Here is a 25,600-nt window from a genome sequence, read left to right on the forward strand (position 1 = left end):
ATTGTTCTTTTTATCACGGAAGACAGAATCTGCAGAGTGCTTCACTTTTTAGTGATCAAACATGAAAAAATAGGTTACTTCAGTTAAGATCATCACATTATTTTTAATGTAATATTTTTATTTTTGCTGCACTTCTAACTGCACATTTTACTTTAGAGTTGATCGAGCTTTAGAAGTCTATTCTGAGTCCATGGAAGAAAAACATCACAGAGGTTCTGCACCTCCAGTCCCAGAATTACCTGCCACTGTAAGTGTGTATTTCTTTAATATTGTCACTACTGCTTATTTTATGCTTTATTACTGGGACATCTATTCTTTTATTCTTAATATTCCCTTAAAGATACTTGTGTCCGTTCTTAATAATTCATGAAAGGATTTATATTCTCAAGTAGGCCCACTGAATTTGGTGCTAATATATATACTGATACAAGTCTATTTTCTTAATGTTCTGATTCATTACGAGATCTTTCTTTTCTTTACACAGATGAACAGTGAACAAAAGCAACGACGAGTGAGTTAAATTCTTTGTTCTGCATTTTGAGAGTAGAATAGTGAATGATATCTCTGTTCAGAGGAGCTGAGTATGTCATGTGGAATTTGTACCTGCTAAACAGGAAAAACTTTTGCAATAGTCTCGGATGGGGAAAATGGGATAGGAAGCAAAAGTGGTAATTCTGTCTGGTGGTCCAGTAGAAGGAACGTATTCTGTTAGAGAAGACATGTGTATGTCCATTGGTATCTGAAGTTTTAATCAAAATCTTCCTCAAAGATCATTACTTAGCAAATATTCTAAGAGGCTTTGGATTTTTTTTCAGTTGAGGACGTAGATCATGCTGTCGCCTCTACAGAAATAGTTTTTAACATTATTCACCTGATTTCAACAGGGAGCTGTAGTCTACAAATACTGGTACAATTTTAAAATTGTACTGTGTATGGTTTTTAAAATAATTTATCTGTGAAAGCCACCTTCAACCTAAATCAGCACTGAAATGCTTGTGTTAAGCAGACTGGTTGCTGACACTACGTAAACGCATTCTGAAGACTGCAGTGATCCAGCTCTCTTTTCTGCTTTGTAACAAATGCATCACTTGGAGGAATGAATAAAAGTAAAACAATTCCATCTGTTTGCGCTTAACCTTTGCTAGATGGTTTGTCAGAAGAGCAATGGTGTGAACAGTGGTATAAATGATTTATTGTTAACTGTGGGTTTTATCAGAGAAACAAGTGAAATGATGGGAAAGTTCAGTGCTTTGTGCTTCAGCACTGAGACCATTCTGTCAACTTTAGAGTAGCAGTTAGTGTGCTAGTCAGTGAATACCTATCATATGATTGTATTCCCTGCCCTTACTTATAAAAAATAGTAAATAAAAAGAGACTTCACTGTGAAACTTAATGAAGGAAATACTTATGCAGTTTGTTATTAGAGCTCTGATAAGACTGTCCTTTCAGACCAACTATCTCTTTATGAAGAAGTGTGTGCAAAGTAATCCAGTGGTTCCCATTCAGCAGCAGTGGCTGATGTCCATGCTCAGCCTGGTGCCACAGTCACTCGTGGAAGGCAAAGACAGAGAGCTGTTAATTGAAAAGCTTTTAGGGGAGATAATAAGGGATTTTGAAAAGAGTATGAAAAGATGCATGGGTGAGTACTGCAAACTACACAGTACTGTCATTAGTTAAATCATTAAAGATGTAATGAGTTACATGTGCCTGCATATGTGTAATAGGTATAAGCTGTAATATGGTATATTGCATTATGTTATACATATAACAACATTTATAAATAATGTAATGTGTAGCATAATATGTAATAATATATTTTTCAGCTTCTGGAAAGCAGCTTTATTGAGCTGTTCATTTACAAGCATATCCATAGTTTTATTGATGCTTTCTCTATTGGGTGCGGTCCCAGGACAAACCTGCAGAGATAATTAACTATTTTCAGATATCACTTGTACGACTCACTTGAAATTTTAAACTTTCAGAAAAGATCAATAAGTTCCAATTTTCAAGTGTACTTTGAAATCCTGTGCTATCCTAACTTATTTACGTTTGTTGTGTCTGAAAACTAGTGGTTAGCCACTTGGATGGTATTTTAGTGAAAGCTGATCTTGTTAAGAACACATGTTAAAGCAAATCAACAATTTACACGGTGACTAACTTTGTAATATCATTAGCAGTATAGTTGTAGTACACCACTGCATTTATACTGAACAAAATTGCCACTAATTCTCTTACTCGTTTAAATACTACCTTTGTGACTGGGGGCAAAGTGATCGGAATTAAGACCTGATTCTCTGTGGGTATTTAGCAAAAGCTGTGATTTCAAGTTGCCGTTGGGGAAATGTGTTTTTTTGGGGGTAGTTTATTTTTTTTGTGTGTGTTTTTTTTTCCCTGTTGTTATTTGTTTATTGTGTTTGAAGGCTTGGATGATTTTAGATGATACAGTTCCCTTTCCATCTCACTGTGTGTGTGATCCATCTTGGAGAACAACTTAGGCAGAACAGTGCCTATTGAACATACTCATGCATTTTGGTCTGGCTTTTCCTAGTGCGAAGTGTTCTTATTAAGCCCGATGTGAAAGGACTTGAAGATGAAGAGGAGGCACCTCTGCCTTTATCACCATTGTGAGTGGATTAAATTAGCACATAACCCACAGGCAAAGGACACTCAGTGGCACCTGAGAGCAGAGTTGCAGTGTAATATTATGTCCAGAGGCCCTTAATGAAACAGTTTTTCCATTTATAGAGAATCTTCTATCTGGAAGTCTGAATTACAGAGTTTTAGCACTGATTATGTTCTGTTACTTTTCCTACAGTTACCTAGGATAGCACCAATGATTACAGAGGAGACTTTTAGCTCTGAGTGCCCTGGGCACTTGAGTGCTGTTGAGCTGTCTTTGCCCTGAAGTGAATCTGTGTGGGCCTCTTCACTGTCAGGCAGCAACGCTGTGCAGTAATTTAACACACTGAAACTGCACCTTGTGCTGAGGTTTCCTCTGACTGTGGTGTTCTGTTGTGAAACATTTGACATCAAATGGAAAAATACTGTTCTCTGCAAAACGGAAATCAGGTAGACAGAATACAGTTGCACAATTTCTGGAACATTAGAATGTCTGCCATCTAGATATTGATGATAAATACTTCCTGTTTGCAGTTGTTGAAGTGAGAAGTTTACATAGATAAAGGTTCAGGAGAAGCACATGATTTGATATAGAGATAACACAGATTATCGCCTGCTGCTTAATAGTGGAGATATGTTTATGGCACTTAAATAAAATGCCTACTGTTTATCTGTAGGATGTTTTATTCAATTCTTGTTGAGCACTTCACTTGCCTTTATTTCTTTGTCTGTGTATTTATTTACTCAGAGGCCTGGATTTTTCCAGTCCATGGCGTAAACGTTTTATCCAAGCAAAAAAACGGATCCTCTCTAACTTGCACATTCTTCACCCCACGATGAAAACCTTGCTGGATGTTGGTTATGCCGAATTCTCTACCTTTCTTTTAGCGGATTTTTTAAGTTTCAGGTAAAGTCAGTTTGGGTGAGTTATTAACCAATGCAGATTTTTGAAGCTGGTAAACAGGAGAGTTGATGGAATTTATTGTTTAATCTGGTTTGGGGGTGCTTTTTTTCTGTCGTTTAGTGTCATTTGGACAAGTTTCTTCGTGTTGTGACACTTTTCATTTTCTTCTGTCTCCTGAGTGGAAGTATTTTATTTTTCCTTATGTTTCTGGTTATATCAGCCATTTTATGTATAGTTTGTGATTTTCCTGTAATTCTTCTAAGGTCTTCTCATGGTTTGGTCAGTCTCTGTGCCATGATGTCCATTAAAGGTCCAATTGGACTGGATTGAATTTTTTATTCAGGCCATTTTTCATCAGTTTTTGAGTTTTATTTTCAATCTTGGATCTTTATTGTCTTTACCTCGTTTATTCATTTTTTTTCGGGTAACTTTTTATTTTCTGGGACTTGGGGTAATTTTCATTTTATTTTAAGGCTGCATAAGTGATGCTTAGGTTCTCAGTCTGCTTTCTGCTAAGTACAATGTGGGTTTCTAATACAGAATAACATTAATATTACTTTACTCCATTAAAAAATCTGTTTATACAGCAGGCTGAAACTTTCTTTTCCAGATTAAAAGGGCCAATTGACTGTGAATCTTTGAAGACTGATATCTCTTTAAGCTGTTCCAAAGCAGAAGAGAAGATACTGAATACATGGTATCAAAGAGTTATCAGTCTCTTCACCCAGGAGGCAGCATTGAATGGTGTAAATTTGGATCAGCTTGACTCTTTTTACAGCTGTGTGGCTACGCTGATGACTAATCAGGTAGTGATCTTTCCTCCCTGAGGTAAAACTCCATGTAAATGAGTCTGCGCTTTTGTATGATGTGGGGCTCGTTTAAGCAATAATTCCTAGCTATGTATTGCATGTAATCTGGCAAAGTATTCAGAAAGCTGTATATTTTTAACTTCCCTTGTATAAAATATCCTTCATGGTTATGTATAATTGTTTTCCTTCTGATTCTTGGATGCAGAAAATGTATGAATTCTACCAACTAGAATGTAATTAACTTAAGGAAGGGAATATTTCAGTATTCTCAGTTTTCCCATCACTGTTCTTAGCACTACAGCTACATGTCATGCATAATTGTAATAACTAATAGCAGATATAAAATAAAATAATAATAAAAAATAAATAAAAAATAATAAAAAATAATAAAAAATAATAAAATAAAAACTAATAGCAGATATATTTTATTACTTAGCTGAGAGATCTGCTTATAAGAAATGTTGAAGCATTTGTGAAACTGTTTGATCCTGAAGACAGAAGTTGTCTACCTTTATTTAAGATGGAATTCATTATTGCTGAAAAACGTGTGGAGTTTTATCCAAGCTTCCAAGAGCTGGAAGAAGCAATTCTGTTTGTAGTGAATCGTATAGGACAGACTCTCCAGGTGTGCTTTTTTCTTTATTTAAATGTGTAAATGATAAGTGGCTCAGCATGTGAACATTAGTAATTTAGGACCCTGCTATCACGATAATGGGAAGCAAAATCCATCTTGAGATATTTATTTTCTATGAGAATTCTGCAGTTTTTCTTAAGAATGCCCAGCACAAATTCAGGCTCTGAAACTCACTTTGTCATTCACTGGTCATGAAAAATAGACTCATGTGCTACGGATTGTTTTAGTCTGCTGTTTTAAGCTGCAAAACTGCGTCTGTCCACAATTGTTTGCTTGTTCACTGAGTAGAAGTCAGCCTGAAAACCTACCCACAAAAGCAAACCAGGTAGAAGGTAACTTCATCCAGTTTTTTCCTTAGGTTTTTCAGAAATCCCAGGAGTGCTTTCTGATTTATTTATGTCTTTGTAATGTATTTGTTTTTAACATTGTGAATTGAGTAGTTTTTTAGCAGGTACTCTGAACTAACATTTTGCATAGAAATACCATTCTAATTAAAACTTTGTGTGATGATTTGCCATAAATCTGTGTTAATAATTAAGATCCTCAATAAATGAAATCAGTTCACACACCTTTTCTTTCTTACCAAAAAGAAAAAAGAAAAGCCCCAAATAACAAATAACAACAAATGCAATACAGAGAGATGTGCATCATAGGAACCTGCGTGTGACTGTGGGGAAGGCAGCTGCCTTTCTGGGACTGCAGGGGTGCCCCTGCAAATACTGGCCCTCAATCACAGCTCCTGCTACTTTCAGAGGAGCATTTTGGGTTTAGTTGTGATTTTGGCACGTTAGACAGAACTCAAATCTACATAGGATCGGATGATTTAGATTATTTTTATCCATCCTACATCTTCCTTGATGGACTTTTTGTGTCTGGAATCTTTATAGGTGCCTATGAATTGCCTGGCTGTGATTGTGATAAGGGCCTCATGCTTTTCTGATACAGCGTTTTATTGCCTTTAAAATATACTTATTTATTGCTTTTATATTTGAATCTCATAATTGGAAATTGCACTTCCAGAATGTCCAGGCTGTACATTGTTGGCTAGCAGGAGATGCTACAACTCTGCACACTGAGCTTCCTGCCCACATCAGAGCATGGGCTGCATCTACACTGAAAAAAGTTATCAGAGACAACTTAGAAGGTGCAAAGGAATATTTTGAAAGCTGTGGTGAGTGACAGAAGTGTGTTTAAGCAACGACTGCCTGCAATGAATACCTTGCTGTACAGTAACGTGTTATGTAACGTGCGGTTCTTGAATTGTAGTTGGAAGGTATGGCTGGCTTGTGGATGGGACAGCACAGGCACGAGTAGAGAGATTTGAAGCAGAGCAACACAGTTTTGGTGAATATACTGCTGTAAGTTTTAATTTCACATCTTATATGTAACATTTACTAATTCTTCCTATCTGCTGTATGTAGCAATAATAAAAGGGGAACGAAGGATAACAGATACTCAGCATTAGCTACAAATTATGTTGACTGCCTACAAACCTATAACATGAGCTTCTTTTCCTAAAAGTGTATGTGATAAATGGGAAAAAGTTGACTATTTTTTTTCTTTTATATATAATACTTACTCATTTAGCCAAGTATTTACATAACGGTCCTGATGTGTGAAATGTATTGTTCTCTTGAAGTTCATAGATGAATTCTTCGCTCTCAAGAAGGAAATAATGGATTTACCAGAAGTGATTCATTTCCCTATGATCTGTTTGGACTGTGAGGATTTAAAGCAAGGTTTGGCTAGTAATGCAAAGGCCTTTGCAAAAATGTTAATGGACAGAATAGTTGCAAATTACAGAGAGGAAAATGAAAAGTAAGTAGAATGTCCTTCTTGTTAATCTTATGTGTGTTAAATCCATAGCAGAAGTGCAAATGTACTGTACTCTTGTGTAATGAGGGCTCCTGGCGACCTAAAAATTGCATGGCAGTTGCACCACATGATGCCCTTTTCTCCTCTGCTCAAAAGCTGATGGAGGGAACTATTAGTAGGCGCTGTGGAAGGAAAGACTGGCTGGGTTCTCTTATGTGTGTGGTCGATTCCTCTAGGTTTGCATAGGTAATGATAGATATTATTACTAATGGATTCTAACAGTTAACTTGCAAGCATAGGTCAGATCATTCATTAAGTGTTATTCAATTGTTGAGTTAAAATGGATAATTTATAACCCTGTTTTGCAGTGCTTCCATGTTATCAAAATGGAAGAATATTTACTAAGGATGTTTTTGTATATATGCTAACGATACTGTGTTTATTTTTAATAGCATGTAATTATTAAAAATAATTGAGGCATTTGGTTGTGAAAGTGCACCCCTAAATCTAAATAAGCCTTTTCTTAAGTTAATGAACAGTATTTTCCTAGGCTTACTTGTTCACATTCTCTATTTCATAAAGCTATGGAGCTGTACGGGGGTAATTTGAACTTTAATTCCATGAAACCTAAACTTGAAACCAGTCAAGATCTTAAAATTTGGTAATTTCATGTACAAAATAATTTTATAGGATATGTAGGGAATTTGAAGCAATCAAAGAACGTGCGTTAAAAGTTCCAGAGAGCACGGAAGAGATGGTGGAAACAATGGCTTACATAAAGGAGGTAAAAGCCAAAGGTATTCAAGACCTCTCATTAAGGATCAAGGTAAATGATAGTTACTTCATTCTTTATCTTTCACTGGCCTGTACAAAGACAGAATTCATTCTGGAGTGCGGAGACTTTCAGCTGATCATTCTGCCTGTATGAATATACTGTACCACAGTGCTGGTTCATACACAAGTGAGAGGTGCTGCTCATTCTTTGTCACACGCCTTTCTCAAGCAGCAGGCTGCACTCCTTACTCCCCATTCCCCTGTGTTCTGCATGTCCTTGATGAAATGCAGATTGTGAAACATTCTGATTATTGTTTGTTCCTAGAGGCTTATTTCAGGGCTGCTTGTAAAAGCTCTTTTCATAAAAGCTAACATAAGTCGAAAGTGAACTTCATATACAAAGAATCATGGCTTTGAACACACAAAAACAACTCACTGTTTAAGCAGAATAGAGATGATACATTAGTGCTGGTCCTTCATGTGTGCTTGGAGAGCAAAATTGGAAAATTGTGTAAAATGTGTGCCAGCATATTTGGGTAAGAACCTGTTTGTTTTGCTCTGTTAGGATGATGTGCATAAGGTTTGGTGTTTGATAGTGTGGTTTTTAGTGTAAAACATCTATGCTGCAAAACGGTATAGAATGATACCTGGAGATTCTCACGTAGATGGGCCAGCTGTAGAAGTCATGCTAAAGAAGTTCACAAATGAGGCAGAGATTTGAATAACTTCTGTGTATTTTGAATGTTGGTATTCAGTTGCCTGAAGTAGTAATTCTGAAAAGTCAGGAAGCAAGATTCCTATTGCATCATTTTAGATGCTTCTGTCCTACCCCATATCTTCCAGAGACTATGATTCCTAATGTTTTGTGAAATCTCTATTGTAGGAGTGCTCTTGGCAAATGGAATACTTCTTAGATGTTCATTTCTTTTCTCCTGAGGAAATTGCACTGAATGCAACAGTTCTTCAGTGGCCACAGAAGATTAACCCCATTTTTGATGAGCATGATGATGTAAGGATATTTTTTTTTGTGGTATATTTTGAATCTTGTTAGATTCTTCACTTCTTTTGGGCTATTTATTTTGTCAGCATATACCTGTATCTAAACATATAGCATGAACCTTATGAATTCGGAGATGCTTAAGTCACGTATTCCCAGATTTTTGTATCAAAGGAGGATTCCTTTGGAGGAATGTGAAAATGCAGAAAATTGTCGCTGCAACTTAAAGCCCTCAGCAAGTCCTAATCTCTTAATTTGTTTGTGGTCAGTGCTAGGTAATGTATAGGAACGGAAGCATTCACTGCAGTGCAGCTGACTGGTGATGAAAATACATCTGCCAGGCCTCAGTGTGTTTCACACACACTCAGCTCTGGGCTGAGAAATGTTTAATTAAAACAACGTTTTGTTCTGAATGCTGGGAACAGGGTTACTTAGGTAGCAATCACTACTAGCAGAGACCTAACATCTTATGTTCCTTTTGTGATTGTAGATTACTTTCTTTTCCTCCTCTCGTCTGTGTTTGTCTTCCCAGCATTCTTTCTCTCCTAGAGATGAGAATCTCTTTATTCTTTCCTGTATTACATCCAGTCTTTCTGGTGTTAGTGTTTGCTGTAGCAATTGGAACTTCCCTGAATTTTGCTGAAGGAGGCAAGGGTTCCATGCTAGCATTAGGGGCTGGATGTAGTTAAATGGAACATATGGAGAGCAACCTCTCCTGAAATGTATTTTCTGTAAGGATAATAACTTGTATTGTTTATTTTCTGTTGTGCTAAATATTTAATTTAGACAGGCCTATGAATGTTAATTATTGACAAGACTGACAACCCCTTCATTGCTTTTTACTATGAAAACAATCAACTGTTTTGTAGCTGATTGAAGAGTCCAAACGTAAAGGAGAACAAGAACTAATTAATAAATCTGAGAAACTGACAGTGGAATTAGAGAAGCTAACACAGTCTGTGACAGAACTTGAAGAATACTCAGAACTGGATTGCATGCAGCAGGTCTGGTTAATATCCAGTGTAAAATGGGTAGAAATATTTTGTGTCTAATGCACAGAGATTGTGGAAAGAATTTAGAGTAATTCTGTTTACAAATGTGAACTGAAAAGTGCATTATCCTCATCACACTGTCAAAACTCATTAAAAGCCATCCTAGCACCTCGCTCTTTTGTTGGAATATACCAGCAGTAACATCTGACTCAAAGGAGAGTTTACTGTGAGGTTGTGCCACAGCTGCTTGTCAGACATCTTTCCCTCCAGACCTTTCGCCATCTTTGTAGCCTTCCTTTCGATGCTCTCTCATAGTTTTATGTCCTTCTCATGTTCTTATACTGCACCAAAAACTGCACACAGTGTTTGAGCTGAGATTGCACCAGCAGAGAGCAAAGTGTGACAGTTGCTTCCCTTGCCCACTACCAATGCTGTGCTTCGTGCACTCTAGTATCTGCTCAGCCCTTTTGGCTGCTGGGGCCGGAAGTTGTTGACTGTTGACTTGTCCACCTGACCATCAGCCAAAATCCCTAGACCTCTTTCTGCAGGGCCGGTCTCCAGTCTCTCTTCCCATAATCTGTGTATGTATATCCAGGGTTGCCATCCCAGGTGCAGAATCCAGTTGTTCTTGTTACATTTCTTACTGTTGCTGAATGCTCGTCACTATCAAGATCTCTCTGTAAGGTATCTCTACTCTCAGAGGAGCTAAGACAAAAATAAAATGGCTTATTATTATTATTGATATCTGATTTTTTGATAGCATAATTTACTTATTTGGTTATTATTCAAGGCATACAATTATTTAATTTCAGTATGTAGCTGACCTGAGAGCCTTACAGAAACGCATCCAAGAAGCTGATGATACAGTAGCTTTTATTCATAAAGAAGAGGCTCTGCTGAAATGGAAGTTAAGTGACTTCCCACTTCTCAGCAGCTTAAAAACTGAGGTTGAACCATATCAGAAACTCTTTCATCTCATACTGAAATGGCAGCGAACTGAAAAAAGGTAATTCAATACTACATATTCTTGAGGCTAAGTGAGGGAGAATGGACAAAATACTCATGCTATTTTTGTTCACATCAGGTATAGAATATACTTTTATTTTCTTCTAAATATTGATAATTTGCAAGTTTAAATACTATAATTTATGCATTAGGGTTGTTGATTTTTAATTAATTCAGTTACTAAATGTCTGTTTACTCATTTGCATTGCACTAAAGATACGTATTTTTTCTAACTGTACTGGTTGTACTGATGAAGTCTGTGAATAAGACAAGCTCTGCAGAAAGAAATGTTCTGGGGAGAAGGAAAAACAAAAAAGGCCAGGCTAGGAATGAGCCATTTGCTGTGCCAAAAGAGAAAGAAATGTAATTGGAAAGGTCACAGGCTGTACAGAATGAAAGCCATCTTTAATATACATACAAAGTGTTGTGAAGGTGTGCTCAAATGACTGTGTTTGGAAGTTATAAAATAAGGTATGGCTAGATAGTAGGATTTTTTTCTGAGTGAAAATCCAAATGCCTTATATGTTTTGGTGTCACTTATTGATCTCATCAAAAAGCTAAACTAAATATTTCTCAGTCTGTGCAGTTACCTGATATCAGCACATGAATGATTTGAAAGCTTTACACAAATACGCAGAAGAGCATGGTCAGTTGTACATCACTATTTTGTGAAGAATGAGAAGAACTGGGAATAAAAACTTCACTTTCACTTAAATAACCATTAATTTGACCCGTTCATATTGCAAACCAAAGAGTCATGTTGGTGCACTACTTTTGCTATTCTGATTTCTATTTATTTATTTTTCTCAGATGGATGGATGGTGCTTTTTTGGAACTCAATGGAGAAATCATGGAGGCTGAGCTTGATGAGTTTTCGCGAGAGATATACAAAATGTCAAAGCTCTTCCAACAAAAACAGAAGAAAATTCAGCAGGAGTTGAAAAAGACATCACACAGAACTGCAGGAGAGAAGAGAGAGGAAGAAATAAAGACAAATCCAACTCTTACAATGTGTTCTTCAGTTCTGGAGCAGATGAAAGACTTTAAGGTAAAAGAAGAAAAAAGAAAACAAAAAGATGAGAGTTATTACAAATTAATGCTGAGAGATAAATGCTAAATTCAGTACTCAGTATGGATAAATACTGTAGTGTCTGAGACCTGCTTTTCTGTTAGGTTTGGAAATTAGTGTTTTATGTAAGCAATGTATTTCACTCCACATTCACTTGGAACTACTGATTGCTGTAGGAAGTTGAATCACCTCTCTGGGCCAAATTGCTTCTAATCTCACACAAATGTCCTGGGTGAAATCTTTCCTCCTTCTTTCTGTCCAGGAGGGCCTCCAAAAGAAGACCAGGTAGCAGGAGGCCACTGCTTGTTTGAGTGATAATTATGACCCTGCCATTGTTTAGAATGTCTGTTGAGCTTGCTTTGGTGAGACCATACGTACCAATAACTGTTGTACCAAGATTTACTGTTTGGATTCAGGGTGTTCATGGATATCTGAATCCTGAAAAGTGCTCAAGCTGTAAGTTAGCAAACAAAAGCACCGTGAAGTAACCTCTGGAATTTCTTTTTCTTCTTATCATTGGGGAGAGAGAGAGAGACCCAAATCACCATTCCTACACTGTACTGTCCTATTTATTTTAAAAGATTACAGATCTTATAGCAGTTACAGGGATTTGGATTGTTAAGGAGTGAATGCAAACAGGGAAAAGTGCTTTTGGGATTCAGGGAAACGTTTATGGATGTAGCTGAGAATTTTGACATGAAACTATGTTACGTTAAACGGCAGTCTAATCTCACATAAAATAGTTGAAAAATTGTGCCTTTTCACATTCTTGACAAGATTTTGCTTCATAATTTCATATTTCTTCTTCAGTAATTTACTGTAATTACTTAGGAGTTGGATGAATAGCTGAATGGATCCATGTGCGCTTTTCAGAAAGCATTTTCATGCCATTGCCTACTGCAGCAGCATTTTGAATGCACATCAAGGATGAGGGAAAAGAAGTTGAGAAATAATGCATGTTGTCATTTTTATGGTATAAATGTTTTTCCTCTACTAGGAGAATATTCCCACTGTGAATGTCTTCTGTAACCCTGGCTTGCGAGCTCGTCATTGGCAGCAGATGTCAAACACAATAGGGTATGATTTAACACCAGACTCTGGAACTACTCTGAGAAAAATTTTGAAGCAGAATCTAGCCCCTTATTTGGAAGAATTTGAAGCCATAAGTGTGGGTGCTAGTAAGGTAAGCTTGAAGATATGATCTCACTGGGAGAGCTTCTGTGACCTGCTGGAATATTTTTCTTTATGCTTTTACTAAAGAGATTTGATGAGTCACTGGCTTGTTAGATGACAACAGTGAGTGTGTATACATTTGTATCCCATGTTATATCCTTAGTATTTCCCGAGTGTACTCTTTTCAGTATACTAGAAAGGTAATTACTAAGAAAAAAATGATAAACAATTTATGTTGTTAGATTAAAATAGCTTGTTCAGATGGGTAAGTTTATATATAGAATTAATCAACTGGAAAAAAGAACCCAATACAATAGCTAAGGTAAATTATTTTCTTTCTACATGTTAGGAATTTTCCTTAGAGAGAGCAATGAATGCAATGATGGAAACTTGGGATTCAATTTCCTTTAATACATCTGTTTATCGTGAGACTGGTGTTCATATTCTGTCTGCAGTGGATGAGATTCAAGCTGTTCTTGAAGATCAGATTGTGAAAACTCAGACAATGAGGGGATCACCTTTCATTAAACCATTTGACAAAGAAATCAGGGTATGATGAGAAAAAGCAATTTTTTTTGTTTGTTTTTCATGATAACATGCAAAAGTAAGCCAATTGTATTGTAATGTTTTGTTTGATATTAGTGAAATGCATTTCGTCGAGACTCTTTGTTCATTTAAGTCCTCCTTGCATTACTTCTGTGTTACAACTCCTTCTACGTTTCATGTTTTGATTCTTCTCTCCTTTGCTGTTCAGATGCAACCAAAAGAACTTTGGTTCACGTACTCTGAAAGTCACTATTTTAGTTAGGGACTTTAACCTTGCTTCTCAATATCTTGAAATTAGTATTTCATTATGCTCAAATGATTAATATGTTGTGATTTAGTTCTTCAGTTTGGGAATCAAATTTTGAACTCTGATGATTACTTCTAGGCAAGGAAGTTTTTTGAGGGCTGGAAGAAGTGGTTGGGCTTTTTTGTGGGTTTTTTTGTGAGTTTTTGTTCTTTTTTTTTAATCAGGCTTCAGAAGAGGGATGGATCAATTTACACCTGCTTATCTTTTTGCAGGGCTAGAGTAGTCTTAGTGGTACAAATACCTTGTCTGTGGCCAGGAGAGAAGCTGGTGAATTTGTTTGCAATTACCCCCCCTAATTCTTTCAATTTATTAGCAAATCCTAATTCAAGCAGGTTCAGGTAACTTGTAATAACATCATAAAAAGGTACTTAGAGCTTCTCCAACCTCTCTTAGAGGCACCTACTTCTGTCTGTCTTAAAGATGGGATACTGGGGTGGCTGGATCTCTCTTCTGATCTTGTGGTCTTTCTAGTACTCTCATGTTCCTGCTTTATTCTGGAGGCAAACCAAAAACTGCTTGCTGTGGGAGATGGAACAAAAATTGTTACTGGTAACCTATAAGACATTACTTAAGCATTACATTATTAAAAGATCATCACACTAAAGCAGTAACTGCATTTGGGAAAACTAATTTCCAGATGCATTTTATTTTCTTCAGCCATCTGTGTATGTGAAAGAACCTAACTATGGCTACATTTTTTTGTTTTGCTGACTGCTAGACCTGTTTTCTTCTAGAGAAGTGGAGTGTTGCAATATCTGCTTTTTTCATAATTATTTTCTTTAATACTACGTGTGTAAACAAATATTCAGGTAACATTCTTTAAATGTTTATTAAGGAATGGGAGAGTCGCCTACTTGAAATTCAGGACATAATTGATGAATGGCTGAAAGTGCAAGCGCAGTGGCTTTATCTGGAACCCATTTTTTCTTCTGAGGATATTATGCAACAGATGCCAGAAGAGGGGCGTCTCTTTCAAACAGTGGATAGACAATGGAAGGATATTATGAAGCACTGTGCCAAAGACTCACAGGTAAGGAAAATAGACTGCACTTGAGAAGAAACAGTAGATTCTCTGTTTTCGGCAGTGTTTTTGTTTTTGGAATATATAAAGTCTGACTACATCAGCTGCCTAGGCTTTCTAGGAACAAAATTATGTTGTACATTATTTGAGTAATTTCTGCTGTTTGAAACATCTTAGTTATAACTAATAGTTGGCATGTGGTTATTATTCCAGGTTCTTGCTGCTACTTCCTTGGAAGGGATGTTGGAGAAGCTTCAGAACTGTAATGAGTGTCTTGACAAAATCATGAAAGGGCTTAATGCTTATCTTGAGAAAAAGCGTCTCTTCTTCCCCCGGTATGATGTGCTTAGGCTGTTTCAAGAACAAAGGTTCCAAACATTTATTTTGTTGTTTAATAAGTCCAGCCCTTAAAGTAGCTGCTCATTCAGTTAGATTTTTATTCCTTTTTTTTTTTTTTTTTTTAAACTTTTGCTTTTTTTCTAAATCTTTTTCTAGCTTCTTTTTCTTGTCTAATGATGAAATGTTGGAGATCCTATCAGAGACCAAAGATCCTCTCAGAGTTCAGCCTCATCTGAAGAAGTGTTTTGAAGGCATTGCAAAGCTACATTTCCTTCCCAATCTGGATATAAAAGCAATGTACAGTTCTGAAGGTGAGCGTGTTGAATTGATTTCAACAATTTCTACATCTGAAGCTCGAGGAGCAGTGGAGAAGTGGTTAATTCAAGTAGAAGATGTCATGCTGAAGAGCGTACGCAGTGTTATTGCTAAATCAAGAATGGTAAGGATTTTGTAGTATAGGTTTTGTAATAATTTAGTAACAGTAGCACACAGTGGAAGAGACCTTCCCTTTATGTCTGCTTGCTAAAATTCTTTCTGATCACAGGAGTTGAAATAGGTGAAGTTATGGCACCAGGAAGAAGTTAGCATGTCTTATATTTATAGGCCACTGAGAGAGATAAGAGTTTAGTTTGAGTAAGATTGAAGTTGTAATACTGGATTTAAATTTGTTTTAAATTATTTGCAGCATTACTGTGTTTCAAGGATATATCATTTGAATTTAATTAATTAACATTTCCTCCCTTCTCAACAAAGATCATGAGCCAGAAAAGCTTTCTTGTGTGAAGTTTGCACACTGAGAATGTTTACATAATATGGAAATATAAATAAATGTATCTTAACATTTAAGATCAAATTGCAGATCTGTGGATAAAAAGCCATTTAAAAGTTCACTTACATTTTGAAAATAAAAAAGGAGTTCTTCCATAAAAGAATATCAATAGATTCACAATATGTACTTTTTATTACATTGTAGAATCATAGGGTTGGAAAGGACCTTAAAGATCACCCAGTTTTAACAACCCTGCCATGGGCAGGGACACCTTCTACTAGATCATGCTGGCCAAAGTCCTATCCAGCCTGGCCTTGAACTCTTCCAGGGATGGAACATCCTCAACTTCTCTGGCCTGCCTGTTTTAGAGGTTTAATAATCTCATAGTAAAGAATTTATTCTTTATCTCATTCAGATCTACCCTTAAATAGTTCAAATGGTTATTCCTTGTCTAATCTACTCTCCCTGATAAAGCTTTCTTGTAGGTTCTCTTTGAAAAGTCTGCTCTAAGGCGTCTCCAGAGTCTTTTCCTTTCTAGGCCGTATAACCTCAACTTTCTTAGCCTGTCTTTTGTAGAAGAGGTGCTCCAGCCTTCAGATCATCTTCACAGCCCTCCTCTACATTCACTCAAACAAGTCTGTGCCTTCTGATGTTGGGTGCCTCTGAGTAGAACACAGTATCATGAGCGGAGTCCCACAGGAGCAGACGGGGACAATCACCTCTTTGACCTGCTAACAAGACTTCTTTTGATGTAACCCAAGATACAGGTGGCTTTTTGGGTGGCAAGTGTATGGTGCTGGCTCTTGTTGAGCTTTTCATCCACCGGAACCCCCTGTTATGGTGTGTATGCACTGACCCTGTATTTGTGTACTGTATTAATCTCTTTCAGGCATATCTAGAGACTGAGAGAAAAAGTTGGGTTCTGGAGTGGCCTGGACAAGTAGTATTGTGTGTATCCCAAATGTTCTGGACAAGTGAGGTCCATGAAGTTCTTTGCAGTCAGCCAGAGGTACCTATGTGATACATAATCTTTAAATTTTATTTATTTATTTACTTATTTATTTTCAGATAATGTATTTTGCCTAATCAAATCTTACCTTTCTACAGTGAAAATAAAATTTGATAAAGCATCAGTATATGAGTTTGGTATGGAATTTCTATAAAGCAATTTCTAACTTTGATTCAGATATTTGAATGCTGTTGTTTAGAGCAAGCATATATTAAAGTCATAAATGCAAAGCTGATTAAGAGAGAAGTTCATGCAAAAATATGATGATATAAGAATGGCTTAATAAGCAATCCCCATTATGGTATTTAGTTATTGTAAAGAAGTCTGAAACACTTGAAACTGTCAAATATTCAGTTTCACAGCTACCACTGTTTCTCCCAGGGCTTGAAGAACTATTATGATACACTTCAGCTTCAACTTAATGATATCGTAGAGCTGGTAAGAGGAAAACTGTCAAAGCAAACAAGGACTACACTGGGTGCCTTGGTTACTATTGATGTTCATGCTAGAGATGTCCTCATGGAAATGATTGAGAGTGGTACCTATCATTTTAAGATATTTTTATTCCTGTGTTTCTGTAATTCCTTAATACTGTGTTAATTAAATATGGCTACCCAATCTCATTTTGCTTAATAAAACACAACAGTTTTAAGATGTGAGTATCAAGTCTGTGTGGTTACTTAGATGCGAGCATAATAATAATTTCAAAGCTTTAAATTTCTATTTAAAGAAAATCCAGTTATCTAAAATTTCCTTTATTGTTGCTTTTAATTACGTGTCTATCAGGTGTACAGAATGAAACAGACTTTCAGTGGCTTGCCCAACTCCGGTATTACTGGGAATCAGAGAACGTTCGAGTCTGCATCATTAACTGCAATGTAAAATATGCTTATGAATACCTTGGGAACTCACCACGCCTGGTCATTACTCCTCTGACAGACAGGTGTTATCGCACCTTGGTATGATCTTATGATCTTTGCTAATATTACTAAAGACCGTGTTGACTGTGATATGTTATTTTTTACACTGTTCATTGCAATCGTACTCATAGGGCTTTCAGTTGCTGTGAGAGCTATTTCTGTTAAAAAGGAGCTTTCAAAAATCACAATTTCTGTGGCTTGTTGAACATTAAGTGGATCTATAGCAATGAATCTGGCCCACCAACATGGCTTAAACATTAGCGGACTGTTCTATTTTTTGAAATACTAAAGGAAAACCTCCCTATCTACGTTTTATCACTTCATAGGTAATAAGAACACAACATTCTTGCAATTTATTTGGCTGGAATATGGTTTCAAATTTTTCTAGACGTTGTGGAGACCAAATCACCACCTCTGTAGGTTTATAATTACTCTCAGAAGGCCTGACTGGTGCATATGAAAATATTTTGCTCTCTTTGTAGATTTAGTTTTTGTGGTATGGTTCTAGCTGACGTTTGGTACATATTTGTTGAAACATTAAAGGTTCTGTCCATAGTTATGACAGAAGAAGGTGATGTGGCTGCTAGTCACAGTCCATTTTTTGGCTCACAGACTTTTAATCTTGGAAGGAAGGAATTCCATAAGGAATGGAGAATGGAATAGAAATGCTACAAAAGGGAGTGTGGAAAGTGAAAAGTGGAAAAAGTATATTAAACGAGAAGCAGATGTAGAAAAGAATAGCAACTGAGTAATGGCTTCAAATTTGATTTTAAAGTTGTATCTAAACAAAAAAATAAAGGTTGGATCTAATAAAGTTTGAGTAATCGTTGTCATGATGGTGTATAAGACTAAACTTTCTTTTATGGAAAATTCAGTTGTCTCTATTTCTAGACTGTAAATAATTTTCAGATTTATAAATTGGTGCAATCTATAAATGCTCTTTTGTTTGTTTCATACAGTCGTTGTATCTGTCAGTGCAATTTAAATTCACATTTTCATTCAAAATAATCTCTCATAATGACGCACTAATAATTTTCATAAACTATTTCTGTTTCTTAGATTGGAGCTTTTTATTTAAACCTTGGTGGAGCCCCAGAGGGTCCTGCAGGGACAGGTAAAACAGAGACCACAAAAGACTTAGCTAAAGCTCTTGCTGTGCAGTGTGTTGTCTTCAACTGCTCTGATGGCCTCGATTATGTGGCAATGGGAAAGGTAAATAGAGGTGTTAGAACTCCCATTTTATTTATTAGGATGGAAACTGTAGAATGCCCACTTTGCAGAAGCACTTGTGAATGAGTGTCACCTGAGGTTTGCTGCTCTTGGATGTAATACACTGGTCTCAACATGTTAATGTTTTCTGTGCTGTGAAATCCTATCAAGTCACTAATTAGAACACAAAAAGAAATGACTGCTGATACTCTTATTTTCTTTTGGACTCTTAAAGATTAGGGATGCTATTGTTGTCTTTTTTCATTTTACAGTTTTTCAAGGGTTTGGCTTCATCAGGTGCATGGGCATGTTTTGATGAATTCAATCGCATTGAACTGGAAGTGTTGTCTGTTGTGGCCCAGCAGATCCTTTGCATCCAGAGAGCCATACAGGCAAAACTAGAAAAGTTTGTTTTTGAAGGAAGTGAGCTGAAACTTAACCCCAACTGTTTTGTAGCTATTACTATGAATCCAGGTTATGCAGGACGTTCTGAGCTTCCAGATAATCTGAAGGTAAAACAATAAAAGATGTTTCTGCTTTAAAATGTTTTTAAAAGGCACATATTGCTGGTATTGATTCAGGTTTAATTCAGATTGTACTGCTTATGTATTTATTAATTATTGACATACTAAGCCTCTCTTTTTCCTAATTACTGGTATTTTGAAAGAATTTGAAAAAATTGGAGGAATGTGTTAGAAAAAATGCTTTAAGGAAGTAATTTTTGCATAGCATTTTATTGTGGTCTTATCTGATAGAATAAATGTTAGTGAACTAAACCTTGTCCAGGTAATGAGTTTCCTTATGTTACATGATGAAATAAAATCTTAAAGATTATTGTTGTGTCTATATTAGTGGTTTCAGTGGGACGTTTGGCTTTAACCAAGTAATCTGGAGGCTTTTTGAAGCAGTGCTGCCTGGCATCTGTCCCTTTAGACTCAATGTGGGACTGAGCAGGAGCTGTGAATGTTAACTTAAAGCAGACTTAGTGCAGTATTAAAAGTATGTCAGCTTCAGATTACTTCAGGAATGGAAGTACATTTGCTCACGCTGTCTACATCATGCACTGCTCTGTGGGATGTGTCAGTGTGAGAGCAAACTGCAGTGTTGAGACAGTGCTGAGGGATAAGAGCTGGTAGGATGTCTTTTCTATGTTCGATCGTACCTCATGATGGATCTTGATGGTATGCATTTATTTCTAGTGAGTTGTAAACTGTATCTGCAAATATTGGTGATTTTATCTATTCTGTGGGCTCCCAGTGTTCTAACAGTCCTGCTTTCCAGTTCTACAATTCTGTGACTGTTGCAAATCATCCATAGCTTATCTACCTGATCTCATTAGGGGGTACTTCATTTCAAAAGCTGATAATGTTTACCATTAGAAATGCTGTGGTGGGATGAATCCATTCCTCACAAAATTGTCATATTTCTTTGGGGGTGTGTCTTTCAGGTTCTATTCCGAACAGTAGCCATGATGGTTCCTAACTATGCTTTGATAGCAGAAATTTCTCTCTACTCGTATGGATTTCTGAATGCAAAGTCACTATCAGTGAAGATAGTAATGACCTACAGGCTTTGTTCAGAGCAGCTTTCTTCTCAGTATCACTATGACTATGGCATGCGAGCAGTTAAAGCTGTGTTGGTGGCTGCTGGGAATTTAAAACTGAAATTTCCAGAGGAAGATGAGGATGTATTGGTAAGTTCAGGGAATAATTCTTAAGGAACTTCACTGATGCAAGCAGCTCAGAGTTGTTAGGGCAGTTCCACCACATCTTTATTGACACGTCACTGATCATCCTTACTTAGTTTCCCTATTGATGAAACAAAGATAATTGTCTTTTATTATCTTTTAAGTGCATGCTACACTTTCCAGTGCTGTCCTGCTGATTCTGCTTAACTGGCATCATTATCGAAGGCACCGTATAATTAAGAATCTTAATTGCATGTTAGATTGTTTTAGTTTCTGAACAGCATATTCTCCATTACTAATAGAATGTGTAATTGTATTCTCTAGCTTCTTAGATCAATCAAGGATGTGAATGAGCCCAAATTTTTGTCATGTGATATACCTCTCTTCATGGGTATAACAAGTGATTTATTTCCTGGAATCAAACTTCCTGATGCAGACTACAAAGTAAGTAAACTTGTAACCTCTCCTTCCTAAACAGTATTGGTTTTGTTTCTTTTGTAACCAGGTGTAAATAATACAGTAATTTATGAGTTACTGAAAAGTAAGAAAAATTGTAGAATGCTTGCACTGAAAATTGTACCACAGAAAATTCTTGCATCTGAGTATAATTCACATCCAAGATCCATTACATCCAGAATGACAGTGTAAGAAATCAGAAACTGATCTGGAATTTTACTAAATGTAAGAGTCTGTCTGATTTTAATTTTTGGATACAATTGATCCCTAATTTTTGGATATATTTTAGTGAAATTAAGCCTTGCACTTGTATTTTTTTTCTTGCTTATAGCAACAAATAAAGCACAGCTCCTTTGTAGGAGGATCACTGGGGAGTAGATGAACGTGTAGGAAAAGACAAAATGGACTTGTTAAATTTCTCCAGTGAATGCTAAACTCCTGACAAAACCATATTATGCTCAAGCACACTGTTAGTTCCTGATGAGGATATAACATCCCCTCAGGATCAAATCTGTAGTCGACTCCTGCTGTAGCATTAAAAGTATGAAAGTGTTCTGGTTTTTTTGTTTTTTTTGTTTTTTTGTTTTTGTGTTTTTTTTTTCCAGGGGTGTTTGCTGTATTCTGATTAACAGTGTTAGATGTATGACGTGTATTATTTAATGTGAAACCCTTATTAATGATCATAAACTATTGTAGTCCAAGATGATAATTTAAGGAATAGGGTGCAATGAATATTTACTTGTAATTTCACAATGAATCAAATGTAATAAAAATACTTAATCTAGATTTATACGTCTATAAATTGTAAACATGAGAACTGGTTTTTAAAAAGGAAAACAAGGAAAAGAAAAAAATGCTTGTAGCAAATGATAAGGTTGTGATTTGGTTTGATTTTAGGATTTTCTGGAATGTGCAGTTGAGTGTTGTATTCAACATAACGTCCAACCTGTGAAAGCTTTTGTAGAGAAAATGATACAGACGTATGAAATGATGATTGTTAGGCATGGGTAAGTTCTCTGTACTATTTCACAAGCTGTATGTGTTGTCGTTTTGGTTTATGTCATGGTAGTTATCTATATCAAAGTTAAAAGATAGTATGAGTGGCAGAATGGTTCAGTTTGTGTTGAAATGGTTACTGTTGAGGTAGAATTATTTTTTTTCTGGTATGGTGCCATGTTTTGGATTGAAGGAAAAAATAATATTCGTTGAGTAGTGCTTTTGCCAAGTGAGGAATCTTTCAGCTTCTCATACTGACCTCCCAATGAAAAGGCTGGGCTGCACGAAGGGATGGAACCAGAACAGCTGGCCCAGACTGGCCACAAGGATATTCCATACTGTATAACTCATGCTGTACAATGAAAGTGGGGGGAGTTCACTGGGGGGGGAAGCTGCCACTGCTTGGAGGCTGACTGGGCTTCAGTTAGCTGGTAGTGAGCAGCTGTGTTAGTCAGGGCTTTGCCATTTTATTCCTAGCTCTTATTACTGAGCAGTAAGCTGACTGAAGGAATGTGAACAATATATTGCCCTTATGAATACTGCTATTCAGCTCATTAATTAATCCTTCCAGGGTGACACTGCTACAGTCACATCCCTCTGCTGGATGACCAGTAGAGTTTTTTTAAATGTGGCTGAAGGTAGTTTGTGCATCTGTGTGTGCGTGTGTGTGTGTCTGTGAAGTATGCATTTCTTCTGTTTGTCTTCTTCCAGAACTTTGCTACAAGCTGTCCAGGATGGAAAATAAACCAGAAAATAATACTTGATTCTATAAATAAGTGAAATTAAGGGGTGAATCTAAGTTTTAGAGGACAACTTGTGTACAGTGGCTGTGCAGTTAAGTTTACATGTGCAAATCAACTGTTTTCTGCCTAAATGATGTTTTGTAAATCTAAAGCTAAAATGACTGAGCTGAAGAACTTAGATGTATATGCAATGTAAGCATGTGAGTTGGTGTATGGCTTTGAAAGCAACTCCTTTAGAATGTAAGTATGCTTTTTCTAGAAAGGAGGGCCAGATCTACCACAATGTTTAAAGATAAATAGCATATAAGTAATATTGTTGTCCTTCATGTGGTCTGCAGAAGTTAAAATGCAAGACAGATCTATTAATGGCTTTTTTTTCTTTCTTTCCACCTAACAGCTTTATGCTGGTAGGGGAATCCTTTTCTGGGAAGACCAAAGTTCTACACGTGTTGGCAGATACGCTGTCTCTTATGAAAGAACGTGGTTATGGTGAAGAAGAGAAAGTGGTCTTTAGAACTGTGAACCCCAAATCGATCACTATGGGTCAGCTTTTTGGGCAGTTTGATATGGTATCACATGAGGTAACGTATGGTTTAAAAATAGCATGTAGCAGTGGCCAGTTTATTTTTTTTTGTTCCTGTTTCAGTTTCTAGTTTATCTTCATGGATTTCATGGGACTTGTGTGACTGCACTGGTTTAACTGTATTCTGACTTCAGGTTAACTCATGGTGTTATTGCTCAGCTCTTCACGGTCAGGAAAGGCATGTCACATTGCTCCTGCTTGTAGCTTTTGAGTCCTAATTCCAGACAGCATTTCTTCATCCCTTTCCTGTTCTCGAGTGCTTACTGTAAATAACAGAACTGCTTGGCTGACTTTAAGAAAAAATAAGCAAACATACCAGTATGGGTTCAAGGACTGGGAGCTAATAATCCCGTGTGGTTTTCCTACTTTGTAGTATTTCTAATGCTTTTTGTTTTTTCCTATTCCCATATATATCAAATCTCTTTGATTCTCAGTAGTAAACAGTTGAATTTGTGGCTTTGTCATTTTAAATGCACATGAGAACAGAGTCATAAGTGTTGTTTTAGCTAATACTTAGAGGGCTGATTTCAAACTAGTGTTTCAAATAAACGTAGCAGTAAGGTTGTATGAAATTGTATGGGTTTACACATGCAAAATAAGCAGTACCACACTGAGGGTCGTTGTTCTAATGTACTTCCATCCATGCTAGGTAGGCATACTAAACTTAACTGGATTAGTTTCTCTGTCAATTCAACCGGTGTAGTTAAGTCAGTACAAAAAACTATTTAGAAAAGCTTAAAACCTGATTTGTCTCCACGTGTAAAACTTTGGTTTGGAGAAGGAACAATATAAAAAAAGGAATGTGAAATAGTGAAACTTAGGGTGACTCTGGGAAGAAGCAGATGCAAAACAGAGCAGAAGCACATCTAAGTGCCTTTCCTTTGTTTCTTAAAAAAATACAGTTTTACAGGCAAAATACCACTGTTTAATTTCCATTTGCTGGCGTGGTCCTTTGTGAAACTGCAAATCTGTGTTCTACTCTTTTCCAAGCAAGAGAGGAATAGTTAAAGAATAATGAAAAGGAAATGAAGGTGTTACATTTTTCTGTTCAATTAAAGCTGTCTTTGACAAATACTTACTGATGGGATTAATTACTGTCTTTTTAAACTGAGATGTATTGCCGTCGTCTTACTTCTCATTCCTACACTCTCCCCCTCTAGTGGACAGATGGTATCATTGCTAATACTTTCAGAGAATTTGCATTATCGGAGACTCCTGAGCGCAAGTGGGTTATCTTTGATGGCCCAATTGATACCCTGTGGATAGAAAGCATGAACACAGTTCTGGATGACAACAAAAAGGTATCAGTCAGTGCAAATAAATGCCTAAGTAAATTGATAAGACGTTTTGAAAATAATCTTCAAGGAATAAAAGCACAAAAGCACACAGCAGTGCTTGGCATTTGAAAAGTGTAAGTGCAAGGTGGCTTTGGGAACAAACTGTAAGATTTGTGAAGTTGTTTCTTTTTGTTCCTTTTGGGTTTTTTTTTGAATGATAGTCAACTTGTAAGATATTTAGTGTGTAGTATCCCCTTAATATTTGTAACTTCTAACAAAAATTAATAATTCAATTTTAAATCAATTTTAATAATTCAATTAAATCAATTTTTTTTTAAAAATGACATTCAATTACAATTACTATGAAGGCCCTGTTTTCAAAACTTGTCTTTAATTGCATGTTTTTGCAATCTCAACTGAAAAAAGAAAGCGTTTGCATTTTCAAGATGAACTTCTGAAATCAAAGCTGTAACTGCACAGCACTTCTGAAAAAGTGTGTGGAAAAATTACAGACTACGTTTTATGTTTAAATTTTTGAAAATATTCAATTTGGACTGTTATTTTTCTAAGCAGGAAAAATGGCTCTCCAACTGGAATGCTTAATTAAGCTACTGGTAGGATAATGTGGAATACTATGATAGAAGTAAAGAATTTAGCTAAATCTAGTATGGCACTACTTACTGCTCCGAATGATTTAACACTGATGTGGTTGGCCTCTCCTTTGCATATACTTGGCTTTGCTGATTTTCATGTGCAATTTCTAGTGAGGCAGGAAGAGTAATTAGCAAGTAAATGGTGTTTTTTTTTTAATCTTTGTGATTTTCTTTTCTTAATCAAAGCTTTGTCTGATGAGTGGGGAAATCATTCAGATGTCTCCTCAGATGAGTCTGATTTTTGAAACAATGGACCTTTCCCAGGCATCAGTAAGTTTTTTATTTAATGGAAAG

At 36.4% G+C, this 25,600-nt stretch overlaps 1 protein-coding gene across 1 annotated transcript in view; it reads left to right on the forward strand.

Moving 5' to 3' along the window:
* DNAH12 (dynein axonemal heavy chain 12) overlaps nt 1–25,600 on the forward strand; it is a 62,677-nt gene that overhangs the window by 1,564 nt on the left and 35,513 nt on the right. Inside the window, exons 3-33 of the mRNA XM_042880281.1 lie at nt 157–247; nt 485–511; nt 1,450–1,639; nt 2,549–2,624; nt 3,368–3,526; nt 4,134–4,329; nt 4,769–4,957; nt 5,987–6,137; nt 6,233–6,324; nt 6,606–6,784; nt 7,472–7,607; nt 8,439–8,564; nt 9,422–9,556; nt 10,357–10,550; nt 11,360–11,597; nt 12,616–12,801; nt 13,141–13,341; nt 14,480–14,674; nt 14,879–15,000; nt 15,161–15,443; nt 16,663–16,782; nt 17,164–17,320; nt 17,569–17,741; nt 18,762–18,914; nt 19,184–19,423; nt 20,359–20,604; nt 20,923–21,042; nt 21,952–22,061; nt 23,191–23,374; nt 24,537–24,677; nt 25,493–25,576. Of these exons, the coding sequence (XP_042736215.1) occupies nt 157–247; nt 485–511; nt 1,450–1,639; nt 2,549–2,624; nt 3,368–3,526; nt 4,134–4,329; nt 4,769–4,957; nt 5,987–6,137; nt 6,233–6,324; nt 6,606–6,784; nt 7,472–7,607; nt 8,439–8,564; nt 9,422–9,556; nt 10,357–10,550; nt 11,360–11,597; nt 12,616–12,801; nt 13,141–13,341; nt 14,480–14,674; nt 14,879–15,000; nt 15,161–15,443; nt 16,663–16,782; nt 17,164–17,320; nt 17,569–17,741; nt 18,762–18,914; nt 19,184–19,423; nt 20,359–20,604; nt 20,923–21,042; nt 21,952–22,061; nt 23,191–23,374; nt 24,537–24,677; nt 25,493–25,576 (4,894 nt within the window). The remainder of the gene's footprint in view (nt 1–156; nt 248–484; nt 512–1,449; nt 1,640–2,548; nt 2,625–3,367; nt 3,527–4,133; nt 4,330–4,768; nt 4,958–5,986; nt 6,138–6,232; nt 6,325–6,605; nt 6,785–7,471; nt 7,608–8,438; nt 8,565–9,421; nt 9,557–10,356; nt 10,551–11,359; nt 11,598–12,615; nt 12,802–13,140; nt 13,342–14,479; nt 14,675–14,878; nt 15,001–15,160; nt 15,444–16,662; nt 16,783–17,163; nt 17,321–17,568; nt 17,742–18,761; nt 18,915–19,183; nt 19,424–20,358; nt 20,605–20,922; nt 21,043–21,951; nt 22,062–23,190; nt 23,375–24,536; nt 24,678–25,492; nt 25,577–25,600) is intronic.

The sequence above is a fragment of the Lagopus leucura genome, unplaced genomic scaffold, assembly GCF_019238085.1.
Source record: "Lagopus leucura isolate 7727_CA_CO unplaced genomic scaffold, USGS_WTPT01 Super-Scaffold_100026, whole genome shotgun sequence".
Taxonomy (NCBI): Eukaryota; Metazoa; Chordata; class Aves; order Galliformes; family Phasianidae; genus Lagopus; species Lagopus leucura.